At 43.1% G+C, this 17,348-nt stretch overlaps 1 protein-coding gene across 1 annotated transcript in view; it reads left to right on the top strand.

The window, feature by feature from the left end:
- slc1a7a (solute carrier family 1 member 7a) overlaps positions 1 to 17,348 on the top strand; it is a 51,614-nt gene that overhangs the window by 19,342 nt on the left and 14,924 nt on the right. The window contains exons 3-8 of the mRNA XM_085388624.1: positions 227 to 442; positions 7,131 to 7,173; positions 7,399 to 7,630; positions 7,888 to 7,987; positions 8,460 to 8,693; positions 11,893 to 12,087. Coding sequence (XP_085244750.1) covers positions 227 to 442; positions 7,131 to 7,173; positions 7,399 to 7,630; positions 7,888 to 7,987; positions 8,460 to 8,693; positions 11,893 to 12,087 — 1,020 coding nt within the window. The remainder of the gene's footprint in view (positions 1 to 226; positions 443 to 7,130; positions 7,174 to 7,398; positions 7,631 to 7,887; positions 7,988 to 8,459; positions 8,694 to 11,892; positions 12,088 to 17,348) is intronic.

Here is a 17,348-nt window from a genome sequence, read left to right as displayed (position 1 = left end):
TTACAGCAAGGATCTACATTACACGAGTTGGCTGAACATTTGCAGCTGCATGTAGCTGATCACTACTGATTTTCTTCTTCTGCAGGAAAACTAAAAATTCAGCTTCAAAATGTTCACTCTGACACTGAGCAGAAGCATCTCTTCAGCCACAATCTCTTCAACTCCCTCTTGGTTTCTAACTCTATCTTGTCTCTTTCCGCCTTTGTGTGTCTCCACTTGCTCTCAGTTTGATGTCCGGTCTGGCTGCTCTGGATGCCAAGTGCTCCAGCCGCTTGGGAATAATGACCATTTCATACTACCTGTGGACCACCTTTGTTGCTGTGGTAGTTGGTATTCTCATGGTTTACATCATTCACCCGGGTGGAGCTGCACAGAAGGAGGATTCTGAGGACAGCAAGAAGCCAATGACCAGCTCTGCTGATGCTCTGCTGGACCTCATTCGGTAAGAGACCACTAATTATTTCCGTTATGCTCAGAGCGCTGCAAGTGTAGCGCCAGAAAATGCATAGACTATGTTAAAGAGAGTTGCCTAAGTGCTTGTTTTTATGTAGTCCCATGGAAGAAGGATGAAGGGAGTAAAAACTTGGCTGTATTTTGCTTTCTTTGGATTAAAGTAAGTTTGTGTATTTAGTGTCAATAGTTCAAAAGCGAGGCTTCAGAGAAATCTGAGTCATTAGATGAACAAGATGTTGGGAAAGACTTTTGTTTAACTCATTAAAATTCAGCCTGTTGTTGCTTTTTTAACCAACATGGAAATCTTGTATTTAAAAATGAATAAAGCTTAAAAAATGCTTATGTACAATTTCATATCAACAAAGTCATGGAAAATAATCTTAAGAAAAACAATCTAGCAGAAAGAAAAAAAATCCATGGAGAAGATCGACTTTATTCCAGAGCGAATCTAATTCACATGCCGTATTGCTAATGTGCGCATTTTGGCTTTTGCGGATTTGCAAATGAAACAAACGTGTGTAGGTTATAGTGCGAATGAAAAGCAGATTTGCTCTGCGTGCTCATGGAGGCAGAAGTCAAGGAGGTGCTTGAGGTCGGAGTGTAAAGCCTGGAACCTTATGTGCCAGTGGGTTATTGTGCTAAGCTAATTAGTGCTGCTGAAGGGCTGGGTTGTTGTGCTAGAGATAGACCTGAAACATGACAGAGACTCGCGGCAGGTCAGTAGACTAAAAGAAGAGCGGCTGAGGTGTGGACCTGTGCACAAGGATATCTGATATTTGTGGTTTTTTAACCTAAATGCACAGAATGGGAGGCAAACAAAAACATGGAAATTATGAATTATGAACAAATTTTGGTTTTTTGGAAAAAAAAAATAATAATGAACTTTTAAAAAAATATCAGGAATAAAATAGAGTTGGAAGACTCACTTCCAGTCACACTATCAATAAGAGGGAGTAATAAACTGGCCAAGCCTATGAAATCCATCTATGACCTGATCATGTGCAGTGGTGAAGCTTTGTTGTTCACAGATTCTGTGTGTGTGTGTGTGTGTGTGTGTGTGTGTGTGTGTGTGTGTGTGTGTGTGTGTGTGTGTGTGTGTTTGAGGGGGGGTTACAGAGCACAGCTGTGCTTTGGATTTATCCCGCAAAGCTTCTTTACAGCCTTCATCTATCATGCAGGCCTGCTGTATCACTCGACTGTCAGTGCTCGTGTGTGAATGTGTTGGATAAGCATCTATAATGAGCATGCTATGTAAGAATATGTGCATTCTTGGATTTATTAGGGGAACCCTGGGGTCAGAGTGTTTCATTAGCCAGCTTTGCTCTGATTGGATATCCCGCTGGTCCGATCTGTGCAGGATACTCACCGCAGTCTTGTGACTCACTCTGCAATGTTTCTGGAAATCTTTGCCATATGGTTTTTAACGTCACTCTTCTTAATGTACACGTACCCAGATGCAGTGTGGCTTTTAATCTCACTGCATCTTAAATGTGATGGTTGATTTCTGATTGTGGTTTAAATTCTGTGTCACTGTGGGATTTACCAGCAGTACTAATACAACGCAGACCTTGGACAGTAGTCTCTTTGCACAGAATACTACACAGGCAGTATCTGCACGTAAACAAAGGGCACCTCATAACTCTTTTGTATTTATTAGACCACTCACTCGTCATTCATTGTGCATTTAGTGATCCCAGCAGCTCTTGACTTAAAAAACAAATACTTTATAAGTTATTAGTCATGTTTGTGTAGTATCTGGGATTTCCTTCCTACATATCGTGGAACAGCAATGATGTGCTGTGAGGAACCTGACTTTGTCTTCTGTCCTAAAGACACTGTGGCTCAGTGGCTTGGTCACATTTTAGGTAAACCTGTTCAACTGCATCTTAACATAAATATATAATCAGCATATTAAATGGCAGAAATTCCATGCATTTAGGCATGTAAACTATTCAGTTCAGTTCAATTCAGTTTTATTTATACAGTGCCATATCACAAGAATAGTTGCCTCAAGGCGCTTTATATTGTAAGGTAAAGACCCTACAATAATACAAAGAAAACAAAGAAAATCCCAACAACTGTATGACCCCCCCTATGAGCAAGCACTGTGGGGACAGCGGGAAAGAAAAACTTCCTTTTAACAGGAAAAACTTCCTTTTAACAGGACCATCTTTTGCACCGTAGTCTTTGTCCAACTTTAATAAAAATCATCTGCTCATTACTTAATTTTTTGTTACAGATAATTCATAAACTAAAGCATATTTAGCTTTTTATATAACTTCTATTTAAATAAAAAAGAATACCTTTTAAATACCTGACCCTCCTCTTCTGTCAGGATATAGTGCTACTAGACACCTGTCGCTGTGCTGTCTCAGCTCTTAAATCAGTGGTCGAAACTGAATTACAGAAAAAAACTTATTTAAAAAACACCAAACTTTGACAATTAAATTACAGTGATCACGATGCAGGTCTGCTCACTTACTTTATATTAATCTGTGGTCTGCATGAACGTGGGGCCAATCCACATCCCAGCTTACACTGTGTAAGGATACAGTGACTCATTTGCTATTTATTACATGACAAAAACAGAGAGAGGACTAGTCATATTAGTCATACTTAGAGTTTATGATGCTCTATCAATAACTCATCCTGGAAATATATAGTCATTAACCAACGTATCTCATTTTATCTTTGATCCTTTGAATGAGTTTGTCGGACAACCTTTCATCAGAATCAGAATCAGAATCAGAATACTTTATTGATCCCTGGGGGAAATTATTTTTTGTTACAGTGCTCCATTTTAAACCAACATTAAGACAAGACAGACAATACGCTAACTAAGAATAGTACAATATATACATATATATACATACATACATACATAAGTCACTTATAAATAAATATTTGGAAAAGAAACATGTGTAGTTGTAGCAGCAAACAGTGTGTTAAGTGGATGCGTTGTACAGGGAGATGGCCACAGGCAGGAATGATTTCCTGTGTCGTTCAGTGGTGCTTTTCGGTAATCTCAGTCTCTCACTGAACGTGCTCCTGTGACTGACCAACATGTCATGGAGTGGGTGGGAGGTGTTATCCAACATTGTCTTTATCTTGGACAGCATCCGCCTCTCCGACACCACCTTGAGGGAGTCCAGCTCCATCCCCACAACATTGCTGGCCTTACGGATCAGTTTATTAAGTCTGTTGGCATCTGCGACCCTCAGCCTGCTCCCCCAGCATGCAACAGCATAGAGGATCGCACTGGCCACAACAGACTCATAGAAAATCCTCAGCATTTTCTGGCAGATGTTGAAGGACCTCAGTCGCCTCAAAAAATAGAGACGACTCTGGCCCTTCCTGTAAAGTGCTGTGGTGTTTTTAGCCCAGTCCAGTTTATTGTCAATGTGTACTCCAAGGTATTTATAGTCCTCCACAATGTCAACACTGACCCCCTGGATTGAAACAGGGGTCAAGTGTTTCCTGGTCTTCCTGAAGTCCACGATCAGTTCCTTGGTCTTTGCCACGTTGAGCTGCAGATGATTCTGCTCACACCACGTGACAAAGGAGTCGACCACAGCCCGGTACTCTGTCTCATCATCCCTGCTGATGCATCCAACCACCGCAGAGTCATCAGAAAACTTCTGAAGATGGCATGTCTCTGTGCAGTGGCTGAAGTCTGTGGTGTAGAGGGTGAAGAGGAAGGGGGAGAGGACAGTCCCCTGTGGTGCCCCTGTGTTGCTAATCACCTTGTCAGACACACACTGTGGGAGACGTACATATTGTGGTCTTCCTGTCAGGTAATCAACAATCCAGGACACCAGAGAAGCATCCACCTGCATCGCTGCTAACTTATCACCCAGGAGGGTCGGCCTGATGGTGTTGAAAGCACTGGAAAAGTCAAAAAACATGACCCTCACAGTGCTCGCCGGCTGGTCCAGATGGGTGTAGACACGATTGAGCAGGTAGATGATGGCGTCCTCTGTTCCGAGACGAGGCTGATAAGCGAACTGAAGGGGATCCAGATGTGGTCTTACTATGGGTCGCAGCTGGTCCAGGATGAGCCTTTCCAGGGTCTTCATGATGTGGGAGGTCAGTGCCACGGGCCTGTAATCCTGGGGGCCACTGGGACGAGGCGTCTTTGGTACAGGGACGAGGCATGATGTCTTCCACATCACCGGGACCCTCTGCAGACTCAGACTCAGCATAAACAGTTTATGAAAGACTCCACACAGCTGGGGGGCACAGGTCTTGAGGACAAGGGGACTCACTCCGTCTGGTCCAGCAGACTTGCCTGAGTGAAGTCTCCTCATTTGCATCTCAACCTGGTATTGAGTGAAGGTGATGGGTGGGGGAGGGGTGTCAGGAATCTCACAGGAGGCAACATGTGAAGAGAGAGGCTGGCACAGTGGTGTGGCTCTGGATTCCAGGCTGACTGCAGGTGAGGTTGTGGGGGTGGGAGCAGACACTGTGGTGTCGAATCTATTGAAAAACAGATTCAACTCGTCGGCTCTATTCTCACCTCCCTCAGCTCCCCTGCTGTTGGTTGGCCTGAATCCAGTGATGGTCTTCATGCCCCTCCACACCTCTCTCATGCTGTTCTGCTGGAGTTTCCACTCCAGCTTCCTCCTGTAATTGTCCTTAGCCTCTCTGATCTTGTCCTTTAGTAACACCTGGATCTTCCTCACCTCCTCTTTGTTGCCCCCTCTGAAAGCCCTCTTCTTGTTGTTGAGGAGGGCTTTGATGTCCTTAGTCACCCACGGCTTGTTATTTGGGTAACAATGAACAGTCTGAGCTGGAACAATGGAGTCGGTGCAGAAAGTTATGTAGCCTGTGATACACTCAGTAAGCCCATTGATGTCCTCGGCGTGAGGCTCACAGAGTGTTTCCCAGTCGGTCACCTCGAAACAGCCCTGTAGTTCCGCTATTGCCTCCTCTGACCACCTCCTAACAGTCCTGGTGGTCACAGGTTCCCTCCTCACAATTGGCACATAGCGGGGGGTGTGGTGAATCAGGTTATGATCTGACCTACCAAGTGGGGGGAGGGAGGAGGAGCTGTATGCATCCTTGACGTTAGCATACAGTAAGTCTAAAGTTTTCTCTCCCCTGGTGGGACAGTCCACATATTGTTTGAATGTTGGTAGTGTATTGTCCAGTGATACATGGTTGAAGTCACCCGAGATCACAATAAAGGCACTCGGGTGCTGAGTCTGTAGCCGAGCTATGGCAGAGTGGATAGTGTCACATGCAGCTGTGGGGTTAGCAGAGGGGGGAACATAAACAGCCACCAAGATGACGTGAGAGAATTCCCTGGGTAAATAATACGGCCTGAGTCCAACAGCACACAGTTCAGTGTCCGGGCAACAAGTCCTTTCTTTGATTGTTATGTTGGCAGGATTACACCACCGGTTGTTAACTAAAACAGCAAGCCCACCTCCTTTACGCTTACCGCTAGCGATGCTGTCCCTGTCCGCCCGAACAGTGTGGAAGCCTTCCACGGAAGCATTCTCATCGGGAATGTCCTGGTGCAGCCATGATTCGGTGAAACACATCAGGCTACACTCTCGGTATTCCCTCTGACTCCGTACCAGTGCTGAGAGCTCGTCGATTTTAATTGCCAACGATCGCACATTTCCCATCACGATAGACGGCAGACACGGTTTAAACGGTTTCATTTCACCTCGATGGATGGTGGGCATCTGTTTTCCTCTCCAGAAAGAGATTGTTCTCTATTTTTTACTGTCCCCATTCTTCCTGCTCCTCTGTCTTCAGATTTCATCTGTCCGTGCACCTGAGTCCACTCTGTGGCAGCTCAAGAACTGAAGAACTCAATATTCTTTTCTTCAGAGATATGAGATGTGGAGATTTTCATTTGTCAGGACTGATAGGACTGATGCAGAAAAGTCTATTTACCAACAAAGCAAATTTTCAGTGTAATTTTATTAGAGTAAGACTTCTTGCACAGTAGTAATGATGCAGAATCCATAAAGAAGCTGTCGTCCTTCTTTGAATTTCTGATTTAATCAATTCCAATTTCACAGGGAGGAGATGTACAGGAAAGATTTACCCCATGTTGTGGAAGTTTTCCATTTAAATAAAGCCTGCAGACGAGCGGTGAGCGGTAGCTAACATTCTTTAATCAAAACACACAAAGAACAGACAACCAAGCTTGTGGAGAGCCTGCATGACCGCGGGGCAGGTCAGCAGAGTCTCCCTGAGCCTAGCATGGCTCTCAGTTAAATACCTTCTTCAGGAACAAAAGGCAGTACACAGCTGTTTCACACCTTAAGGTTCACACTCCCTTGCTACCTCCCAGAGTCCTCGAAGAGACAAAAGTTTCTTCCTGTGCTTCCCCCCAGCTTCCTTACTAGACCCCCACCATTTGTCTTAATGTATGAGTGTGAGACTTGTTAAAATCCAGTGGCACCAAGGCATTATACAATAAAATAATGTGAATAATACATAAGTAAAAGAAATTCCTATACACCCGTAATATCAAAGCCAATATAAAAAAGAGGAGATACACAGAAATAGCTTTTGTTAAAGCAAAGTTATAACTGTTCTATTTCTCTGCATTGATTACATTTCTGGGATTGTTAACCTACATTTTACTTTGGATCCATTACAATGTGTCTGCTTTTCACTGAAAGATATTAACAAATTCCCTAAATTTTCTTTTATAGCAACATGTTTCCAGCCAACTTGGTCCAAGCTACGTTTCAACAGGTAAGCTCAAATACTGAAAGCATAGATTTCTGTTACCCCCTAATCTTTAATCTAAACTGCAACGCCTCTTTATATTATCTTCTATTGTCCATTTATTTCAACACATTTGCAAAAAGAATAAAATTAATCTGTTGCCGTGCGAGAATGCAAACACGAATGAGCGTGTTTCATTATCATGTAAGAGTCTGGTATGTCACGTTCACTGTGCTCTGTTTTGGTTTCAAGTATCGAACCCAGAGAGTCGCAGAACTCATCCCCAAACCGACAGTCGCTCAGCTCCTGGATGAGACAACCACGCGGAGGGTCTACATTTATGGCATCCAGGATGACAATGGCACCGACACCCAGAACTTCTCTCTGGATCTAACGCCACCTCCTGACGTCATCGTGAAAACATCTCCCGGCACCAGCGAAGGCATGAATGTACTGGGGATCGTTATATTCTCTGCAACCATGGGTGGGTGTTTGACATGAATCCCACACGCACTAACATCCACAATGCACATGCATAAATATATATCTCAAAAAAGCAAACTTAAGTGAGGCCTCAAAGAGCCGATGATTTTGGTTTCCACCCACCATTGGTTCAACATCTTCATTCATTCTGTGCTGTGCAGGGAACAAACAAATGTTTCCATTCTTATCACTTAATACTGTTGAAAACATCCCTGCAGTTGCATGCTTGCATATTTTTCTTTTCCTTTTCCCGTTCAGGAATAATGCTGGGAAGAATGGGACCCAACGGAAGTGCTTTGGTCAACTTTTGTCAGAGTTTGAATGAGGCGGTTTTGAAAATTGTTGCCATTGTCATTTGGTAAGAGCAGTATTTTACAAGAAACCCCTAACACAAGAAAAGTAACAACATTTGTGAAGTTTTACTGATCAACTATAACTAACACTGATAAAAAACCAGCACTGTTTGCCATTCACTCTCCGGCATGTTAAATTTGAAATATTCTGATATTAGTTAGATCAGACTTTTTCGTATTTAGGTAAATGTCTCAACAACAATTGGATGGATTACAAAAAAAAGGTGAAACAGACATGCCCCACTTTAAAGCCTTCATCTAGTGAAGGTTTATTGTAACGATGCTAGACTGGTCATTTATTGGCAGCCTTTTATCTGTCCACTACTTGCAAATGTTAGCATCCTACACATTATATTAAGATCATAGGTCCTTGAAACTAGTAACCACCAGCATATTAAAATTGTTTGGATTAAATATGTCAACATGCTAATATTAGTATCACTGTGTTCAGCAGTCCTTCCCTCCTCCTTTCTGCAGGTATTTCCCCTTTGGTATTGTGTTTCTGGTGGCTGGAAAGATCTTAGAGATGGACGACCCTTCGGCCATGGGGAAGAAGTTGGGCTTTTATGCCATCACTGTGGTAATGGGCTTGGTGCTGCACGGACTGTTCATCCTCCCGGCCATGTACTTCTTCATCACCAAGAAAAGCCCCATAGTTTACATAAGAGGCATTCTACAAGCCCTTCTCATCTCCTTGGCCACTTCCTCCAGGTAAAGCATATGACTTTGCAGATCTAGAGGTCCTAAATTATTGTTATTATTATTATAAAGCTTGATGCGCAGACAAATGCACACAGACTTTATTTAAAAACTGTGTCTGTAAATGAATCATCAGGACTTCTTTCACACATGTACCTACTACATTTAGTCAGTTACATTTTTCTTTGATGTGAATGCCCCACTACAATAAAAATCCTGTAATTTTAACACACTGTGGAGCTAATGTGGCTGAGCTGTGTCAGAATTTTGATGTGGGGGCGATCATGGCTCAAGAGTTTGTCCTGTAATCGGAAGGTTGCCAGTTCGAGCCCTGGCTCCAACAGTCTCGGTCGTTGTGTCCTTTGGCAAGACACTTCACCCGTTGCCCACTGGTGGTGGTCAGAGGGCCTGGTGGCGCCAGTGTCCGGCAGCCTCGCCTCTGTCAGTGCGCCCCAGGGTGGCTGTGGCTACAATGTAGCTTGCCATCACCAGTGTGTGAATGGGTGGATGACTGTGTATAGTGTAAAGTGCTTTGGGGTCCTTAGGACCAAGTAAAGCGCTATACAAATACAGGCCATTTACCATGTGGGGGAGTGTTAGGCTTTATGTCCCATATAAACTCAGCTGGCTTTTTTCGTAGCATTTTCTTGTGGTACATACACTCAACAAAAATATAAACGCAACACCTTTGTTACTGCTCTCATTCCCCATGGGATGGACGTAGAGACCTAAAATTCATTCCAGATACACAATATAACCATCCCTCCCAAACAGTGGTCACAAATCAGTCCAAATGTGTGGTAGTGGGCACATCTGCCATATTGAGATAATCCATCCCACCTCACAGGTGTGCCACATCAGGATGCTGATCTGACATCATGAGTAGTGCACAGGTGTACCTCAGACTGCCCACAACAAAAGGCCACCCTGGAATGTGCAGTTTTTTGCGCTATTGGGGGTCTGGGGACCCAGAACCGGTCAGTATCTGGTGTGACCACCATTTGCCTCATGCAGTGCAACACATCGTCGCATGGAGTCTATCAGATTGTCAATTGTGGCCTGTGGAATGTTGGTCCACTCCACTTCAATGGCTGTGCGAGGTTGTTGGATATTCGTGGGAACTGGTACACGCTGTCGTATACGCCGGTCAAGCACATCCCAAACATGCTCAATGGGTGACATGTCCGGTGAGTATGCTGGCCATGCAAGAACTGGGACATTCTCAGCTGCCATCTGCCTTGAACAATGTGAACCATGATTCATCCGTGAAGCACACACCTCTCCAACGTGCCAGACGCCATCGAATGTGAGCATTTGCCCACACAAGTCTGTTACGGCGACGAGCTGGAGTCAGGTCAAGACCCCGATGAGGACGACGGGCATGCAGTTGAGCGTCCCTGAGACGGTTTCTGACAGTTTGTGCAGAAATTGTTTGGTTGTGCAAACCAATTGTTCCAGCAGCTGTCTGGGTGGCTGGTCTCAGACGATCTTGGAGGTGAACCTGCTGGATGTGGAGGTCCTGGGCTGGTGTGGTTACACGAGGTCTGCGGTTGTGAGGCCGGTTGGATGTGCTGCCATATTCTCTGAAACGCCTGTGGAGACGGCTTATGGTTGAGAAATCAACATTCAATGCACGGGCGACAGATCTGGTTGACATTCCTGTTGTCAGCATGCCAATTGCACGCTCCCTCATTGCTTGTGGCATCTGTGGCATTTTGCTGTGAGACAAAACTGCACATTCCAGGGTGGCCTTTTGTTGTGGGCAGTCTGAGGTACACCTGTGCACTACTCATGATGTCAGATCAGCATCCTGATGTGGCACACCTGTGAGGTGGGATGGATTATCTCAATATGGCAGATGTGCCCACTACCACACATTTGGACTGATTTGTGACCACTGTTTGGGAGGGATGGTTATATTGTGTATCTGGAATGAATTTTAGGTCTCTACGTCCATCCCATGGGGAATGAGAGCAGTAACAAAGGTGTTGCGTTTATATTTTTTGTTGAGTGTATATGCAAAATAACCTCAAAGGGTCTCAAAGAAAAAGAAAGAAAAAAAATAACTGGTAAATGTTCATATATTACATTTTTCCATGCCATTAGGATGTTTCCCAGAAGAAAAGAAAACAATGATGACCACCTTATAATCTGTATAAGCCTCCATTTATGGTCCAGCAGAAATATCAACACAAAGAGAGGGCCAAGGCCAAAGAAAAATTGCTTTTATGCTCTATTAGGAACGAAAATAGAGGAAATTAAATGGATGTTTGTTGGTGATTTTTTTTTCTGTAACCCTAACATCATACTCCACCTCAGGGCTGTCTTTTACACTGTGTTTACTGATATATTTCTTTCCAACCACGCTGCAACTCGCAGCCTTTTAGTGTGTTTACTGCATTTAAGTCCACGGTCAATGCCACAAACATGTGTTCAGAATAGCCAGGAAATCTTTTTGTTACTTGTCCTCACTAAAACTAACAATAACAGTCACGCTGAGCAGTGTCACATCAGGGGTTATAAACTCATTAAGTCGACAGAGGTTTATTGAATCGCGAGCAGTGTTTGCAAAGTATGACCAAACAGAAAAAAGAGTAAGCCAGAATCCCAAACACCTACAAGGAGTTTGATAATATATAAACCAGTCTAAAAGCAGCAGCAGCACTGTGTTTCTCAGTTGTGAAGTTTACCTGTATTCTTTCAGCTACAGCTCTGGTGGTGTTCTGAGAAACTCTAAGGACTGTAAATGTTTGCTGCCTGCAGGAGAAAACAAAAAGAAAGCAAGAAATGAAGTCCAGTACACTAAAAATAATTTTTCTCTTAGTAGTGCACTAGGAAAGAAAGATTTTATATTGTCTCTAAAGGAGAACAGACGACCCTCTCACTATCTCCGAGGTCAGTCGGATCTTCCAGGAAGGAATAAGGATGTTATTTTCCAGTTAATTGATCGCTTTATTTGTTCAGTTTATCATTTGTTGGTTTGTGGCTAAAAGAAAGAAAGAAAGAAAGAAAGAAATCTAAAAACCTAAATCTTCATCCAGCATACTTGTATTATTTCCTTGCTTACAGGTTCCCACTTTACACAGAAAAATAGGAGCTACTTGCTTTATTCATGCTTTTATTGTTTGTTTTGTCAGTGGCTTGAACCCAAGAGACATTTCCTGCTAAAACACAACTGATTACACTGCCTACTTTTCTTTCCCTCCTGCAGCTCTGCTACTCTGCCTATCACCTTCAAGTGCCTCCTTGAGAACAACCATATCGACAGACGCATCATCCGCTTCGTGCTGCCGGTCGGGGCCACCATCAACATGGATGGTACGGCGCTCTATGAGGCCGTGGCAGCCATCTTCATCGCCCAAGTGAACAATTACGAACTGGACTTTGGGCAAATCATCACCATCAGGTAAGGGGCATCACAAGTCAAAAAATCTAACTCATAATGGGATGTAAGCAAGTAAATGTGCACAGTTGAAGTTGGTGGATCAATCCAAACATCGATAGTACTGATACCAACGCTGGTATTGGTATCGGATTGATACTGGTGCAATAGGATCGATATTTCGTTCAGTATGTAGCTCACTGAGTTGTGTTAAATAAAGCGTTTTGGGGGGAAATTAAACATTTTAAACAACAGAAGCTGACCCAAAGTGCTTTAGAGACAGGCACACTTACATTTCAGTTCTCCAAAAAGTAGAAGAAGCTGAAAGGTGTGACTATTCACTTCTTAAATCACGACACACTGCTCTCCACTACATGCTCTTATAGGTTAAAAATACTGGTACCTGGTATCTGCAATCCTGGCCCTGTATTTACTTGGTATTGGATTGATACTAACATACTAAACCATTTTCTAACAGCTGCTTCTATAATTTCGCTCACTTTCTTGCATGGCTTAAATAAATGTATTGGAATAAAAGAAGAGATTGCATTTTACACATCAAATTCAAATTCAAATTCAAATTTTATTTGTCACGTACACAGTCATACACAGTACGATATGTAGTGAAATGCTTGGACAACTGCTCGTGACCTAAAGAAAACAAAAAAGGAAAGGCTATGAATAAGATAGGAAATAAATATGAAAAATTAAAAAGGGTAAATTTAACTAGGAAGGAATAAAATATAAATTAAGGTTAAAAATGAAATAACTGTACAACACAAATTAGAATGAAGGGTAAATTTAACTGGGAAGAATAAGATAAAATATATAAATTAAAGTTGAAAATAAAATAACTGTACAACAAAATACACAATACACAATATAGAACTATATAAGAATGTATGAAGAAATCTAAATATAAATAAATATATACACAATAACAGCAGCTGTACAAGTATTAACCGGAAATGAAGAATATAGTGACCAGTGTTGTGCAAAAACAAAGTCCAGAAAGTCCAGTGTGTGTGTAAGAACCATATGTGTGGGTCAGTACTGTGTGGTGGTGTGATTGAGAGACCGTATCGCCTGCGGGAAGAAGCTCCTCCTCAGTCTCTCTGTGTTGGTCTTCAGGGAGCGGAATCGCTTTCCTGACCTCAACAGAGAGAACAGTCTGTTGTTGGGATGGCTGAGGTCCTTCACGATCTTCCTGGTCTTGGTCCAGCACCGCCTGCTGTAGATTGAGTGCAGGTCAGGGAGCTCGGAGCGGATGGTGCGCTCAGCTGACCGCACAACCCTCTGTAGAGCTCGTCTGTCCTGCATGGTGCTGTTCCCGAACCAGGTTAAGATGTTTCCCGCCAGGATGCTCTCTATGGTGCACGAGTAAAAGTTCCTGAGCACCTTGGAGGGCAGTTGGAAGTCTCTCAAGCGTCTGAGGTGGTAGAGACGCTGTCGGGCCTTTTTCACCACGGTGTTGATGTGACAGGACCATGACAGGTCCTGCGTGATGTGAACTCCGAGGTATTTGAAGCTGTCCACTCTCTCCACTGGGCACTCGTTGATGACGGGGGTCTGGTAGTTCCTCTCCTGCTTAGTGCTGAAGTCCACTATCAGCTCCTTTGTCTTACTGACGTTTAGAAGGAGGTTGTTCCTCTGGCACCAGTTCTCCAGATTCCTAATCTCCTTCACGTAGGCCGTCTCGTTGTTATCAGAGATCAGGCCCACCACGACGGTGTCGTCAGCAAACTTGATGATGGTGGTGGAGCTGGTAGTGGCCACACAGTCATATGTGTACAAAGAGTACAGCAGGGGGCTCAGAACACACCCCTGGGGGGCTCCAGTGCTGAGAGTGGTGGAGGCTGAGACATGTCTGCCCATCCTTACTGCCTGTGGTCTGCCAGTTAGGAAGTTGGAGATCCACTGACACATAGATGAGCTGAGTCCCAGATGCTCCAGCTTGGTGGTGAGTGTGGAGGGAATTATGGTATTAAATGCAGAGCTGTAGTCTATGAAGAGCATTTTAACATAATTCCCCCTTCTAGTGTCCAAGTGAGTGAGTGATGTGTGGAGGAGATGAGAGATGGCATCGTCTGTGGAACGATTTGGACGGTAAGCGAACTGTAGTGGGTCCAGTGTGTCTGGTAGTGAAGAAATGATGAAGTCTCTGACCAGGCGTTCAAAGCACTTCATCACTACTGAGGTGAGGGCTACAGGGCGATAGTCATTGAGAGAAGCAGGGTGGGGTTTCTTCGGGACAGGAACAATGATGGACTCTTTGAAGCATGTGGGGATCACCGACTGAGATAAAGAGATGTTGAATATCTCAGTGAACACAGGAGCTAGCTGGTATGCGCAGTCTCTTAGGATACGACCTGGGATGCCGTCTGGTCCTGCTGCTTTCCTGGTGTTCACTCTCTTGAAGGCTCTCCTTACTTCATGCTCGGAGATGACGAGCACGTTTCCGGTGCTGGCAGTATCTTCCTGTCTGCAGCCGTTAGCGCCGCTAACACTAGCATTGTTGGAGACCTTAGCTGCAGCCTCGAAGCGAGCATAGAAAGTGTTCAGCTCGTCTGCCAAAGTCACGGCTGCGTTCGTCATACCGGTTGTTGGTGCTTTATAGTCCGTTATTGTCCTTAGTCCCCGCCACAGGCTCCTAGAGTCACTCTGTTGGAGTTGTGACTCTAGTTTCCTCCCGTAGCGCTGCTTCGCCTCTTTCACCGCCCTCCGCACGTTATATGACGCGGCTTTGTACGGGTCCATGTCCTCCGTCATGAGTCCCGTGTTGTAGGCAGCGGTGCGGGATCTCAGAGCGTCGCGGATGGTTTTATCCACCCACGGCTTCTGGTTTTATCCACCCACGGCTTCTGGTTGGGAAACGTTGTGATAGTCTTTGTCTCCACGGTATCATCCGCTAGTTTCCCGATGAATCCCACAACCGCTTCTGTAAACACGTTGACGTCATCGTCGGAGCTGTTTCTGAACATGCCCCAGTCTGCGTCATCGAGTGCGTCCTGTAACGCGGCCACCGATTGATCCGTCCAGCAATCACAATGGGGTAATGAAGTCTGGTTGTCCCATGGCTCTGAGCGTTCTGCTGGAGTTGCCACGCTTAAAAATTCTTTTTCTGGAGATGTGTTACACTCTGACTGTGACACCTTAGGACACTACCTCTGCTCACTAATCAGACACAATAACAGTACTTTCATTGCAGTAAATATATATGGTTACAATAATAAAACTGAAAATGATAAATTACTTGACTCCTTAGAAGAAAGAATTAATTTCTGGCTCTCCAAATACCCAAATTCAGTCCTCTTAATTGGTGGAGACTTTAACATTGCTTTAGACAATACGGTTGATAGGTGGCCTCCAGGGCAGCAGTCTTCATACAGTGCAAACTTAAAAAAATTTATGGGAAAATTTAATCTTGTGGATATTTGGAGAGAAAAATTTCCAGATGATAGACTCTTTACTTGGAGCAATAAGACAGGATCCAGGCAATCACGTATTGACTTTTGGCTTGTTTCTGACTGTATTGATAAAGATAATATTACCGTTAATATACTTGCCACCCCCCTCACTGATCATAGAGCAATTCACATTAACGTCCAAATGTTTACACTGGATACTATACCTCATAAATTCTCTTATTGGAAGTTAAATAATTCTTTACTAAAAGATAAAATGGTTAACATGCAGATTAATAACTTAATTGTTTATTATTGGAACAAAGCTAACAGAGAGAAGTCCTTTTGTACCAATTGGGAACTTTTTAAATTTGAAGCATGCAAATTCTTGAGAAGATACGGGAGTCAAATTGCTAAATTAAGGAAAGCTGAAGAACAAGAAGTAATAAGCAGAATTGCCTCTTATTACCAGAAGTCCCCAGAAGAAATCTCAGAGAAAGATAAATTAAGTTTACTAGAACTTCAAAATAAATTGGACGGTTTATATCGACGCAAGGCTGAGGGTGCTTTCATAAGATCCAGGAAGAGGTGGCTGGAGGAGGGCGAACAAAATTCTGCTTACTTTTTCAGACTTGAAAAATACAGATCAAAAACAAACTCTATTCATCAACTAAATATTAATGGCATTGTCTCTGACAATCCTAGAGAAATTTCACATTTCTGTGCCGAATTCTATACTAAACTATACGACTCAAAATATAATGAGGCTGTCTCAACAGGATTTTTCAATAATATTAAAAACCTAAAATCTATTGTTGTGGAAGATAGAAGTTATTGTGACAGCCCTCTGACTGTGGAGGAAGTTTGTAATTCCATTTCTGCACTTAAGGCCAATAAATCTCCCGGCACAGATGGTTTGACTGCAGAGTTTTATAAATCATTTTCTAATCTCCTGGCTCCATTTTTACTGCAGGTTTTTACAGAAAGTATAGAGAATAACACCCTCCCCCCTTCTCTTACTCAAGGTCTCATAACACTTATTCCAAAACCAAACAAAGACTTACTCTTTATTGATAATTGGAGACCCATCTCCCTGCTTAATAATGACTATAAGGTTATGGCCTTAATACTTGCTAACAGAATTAAAGAGGTCTTGGAAACAATTATTGATGAGACACAATCAGGCTTTATGAGAAACAGACACATTTCTAATAACATTAGACTGGTTTTGGATTTACTTGATTACTCTGATCTGATACCTGACAATAGTTTCATTCTCTTCCTGGATTTTTATAAGGCTTTTGATACAATTGAACATCAATTTATTTTCCACTCTTTGGAAAAATTTGGCTTTGGCAAGTTTTTCTGTAAAGCTGTCAAAACCTTATACACAAATGGCAATAGTTCTATTAAAATGATTAACGGCTCCACCCCGAGATTTGACCTGAAACGTGGTATTCACCAAGGATGTCCTATTTCACCATATTTATTTTTACTTTGTACACAAATTCTTGCAACTAATATTTCAAACAGTGTTGTACAAGGAATCACCATAGCTGATAAGGAGCTCGTCATCAGCCAGTTAGCCGATGACACCACACTCTTCTTGAAGAATGCAAACCAAATCCCTCCAGCCCTTACTGTGATTAGTGATTTCTCTGAGGCCTCTGGTTTATGCCTAAATCTTAAAAAGTGTGAGTTACTAGCAATTAAAGACTGCCCTGCAAATACTATCTGTAATATCTCTGTTAAACAAGAAGTCACATACTTGGGACTCTTAATATCCAAAGACCAAAAATCAAGATGCTCTTCAAACTTCACTCCAATTATACAGAAAACCCTAAAAAAGTTCAACCAGTGGCTGCAAAGGGACTTGTCTTT

This window comes from Rhamphochromis longiceps, linkage group LG18 (assembly GCF_057381845.1).
Source record: "Rhamphochromis longiceps isolate RC_006_pf linkage group LG18, R_longiceps_female_GT1.1, whole genome shotgun sequence".
NCBI classification, from domain to species: domain Eukaryota; kingdom Metazoa; phylum Chordata; class Actinopteri; order Cichliformes; family Cichlidae; genus Rhamphochromis; species Rhamphochromis longiceps.
This window is presented reverse-complemented; position numbering and strand designations above follow the sequence as displayed.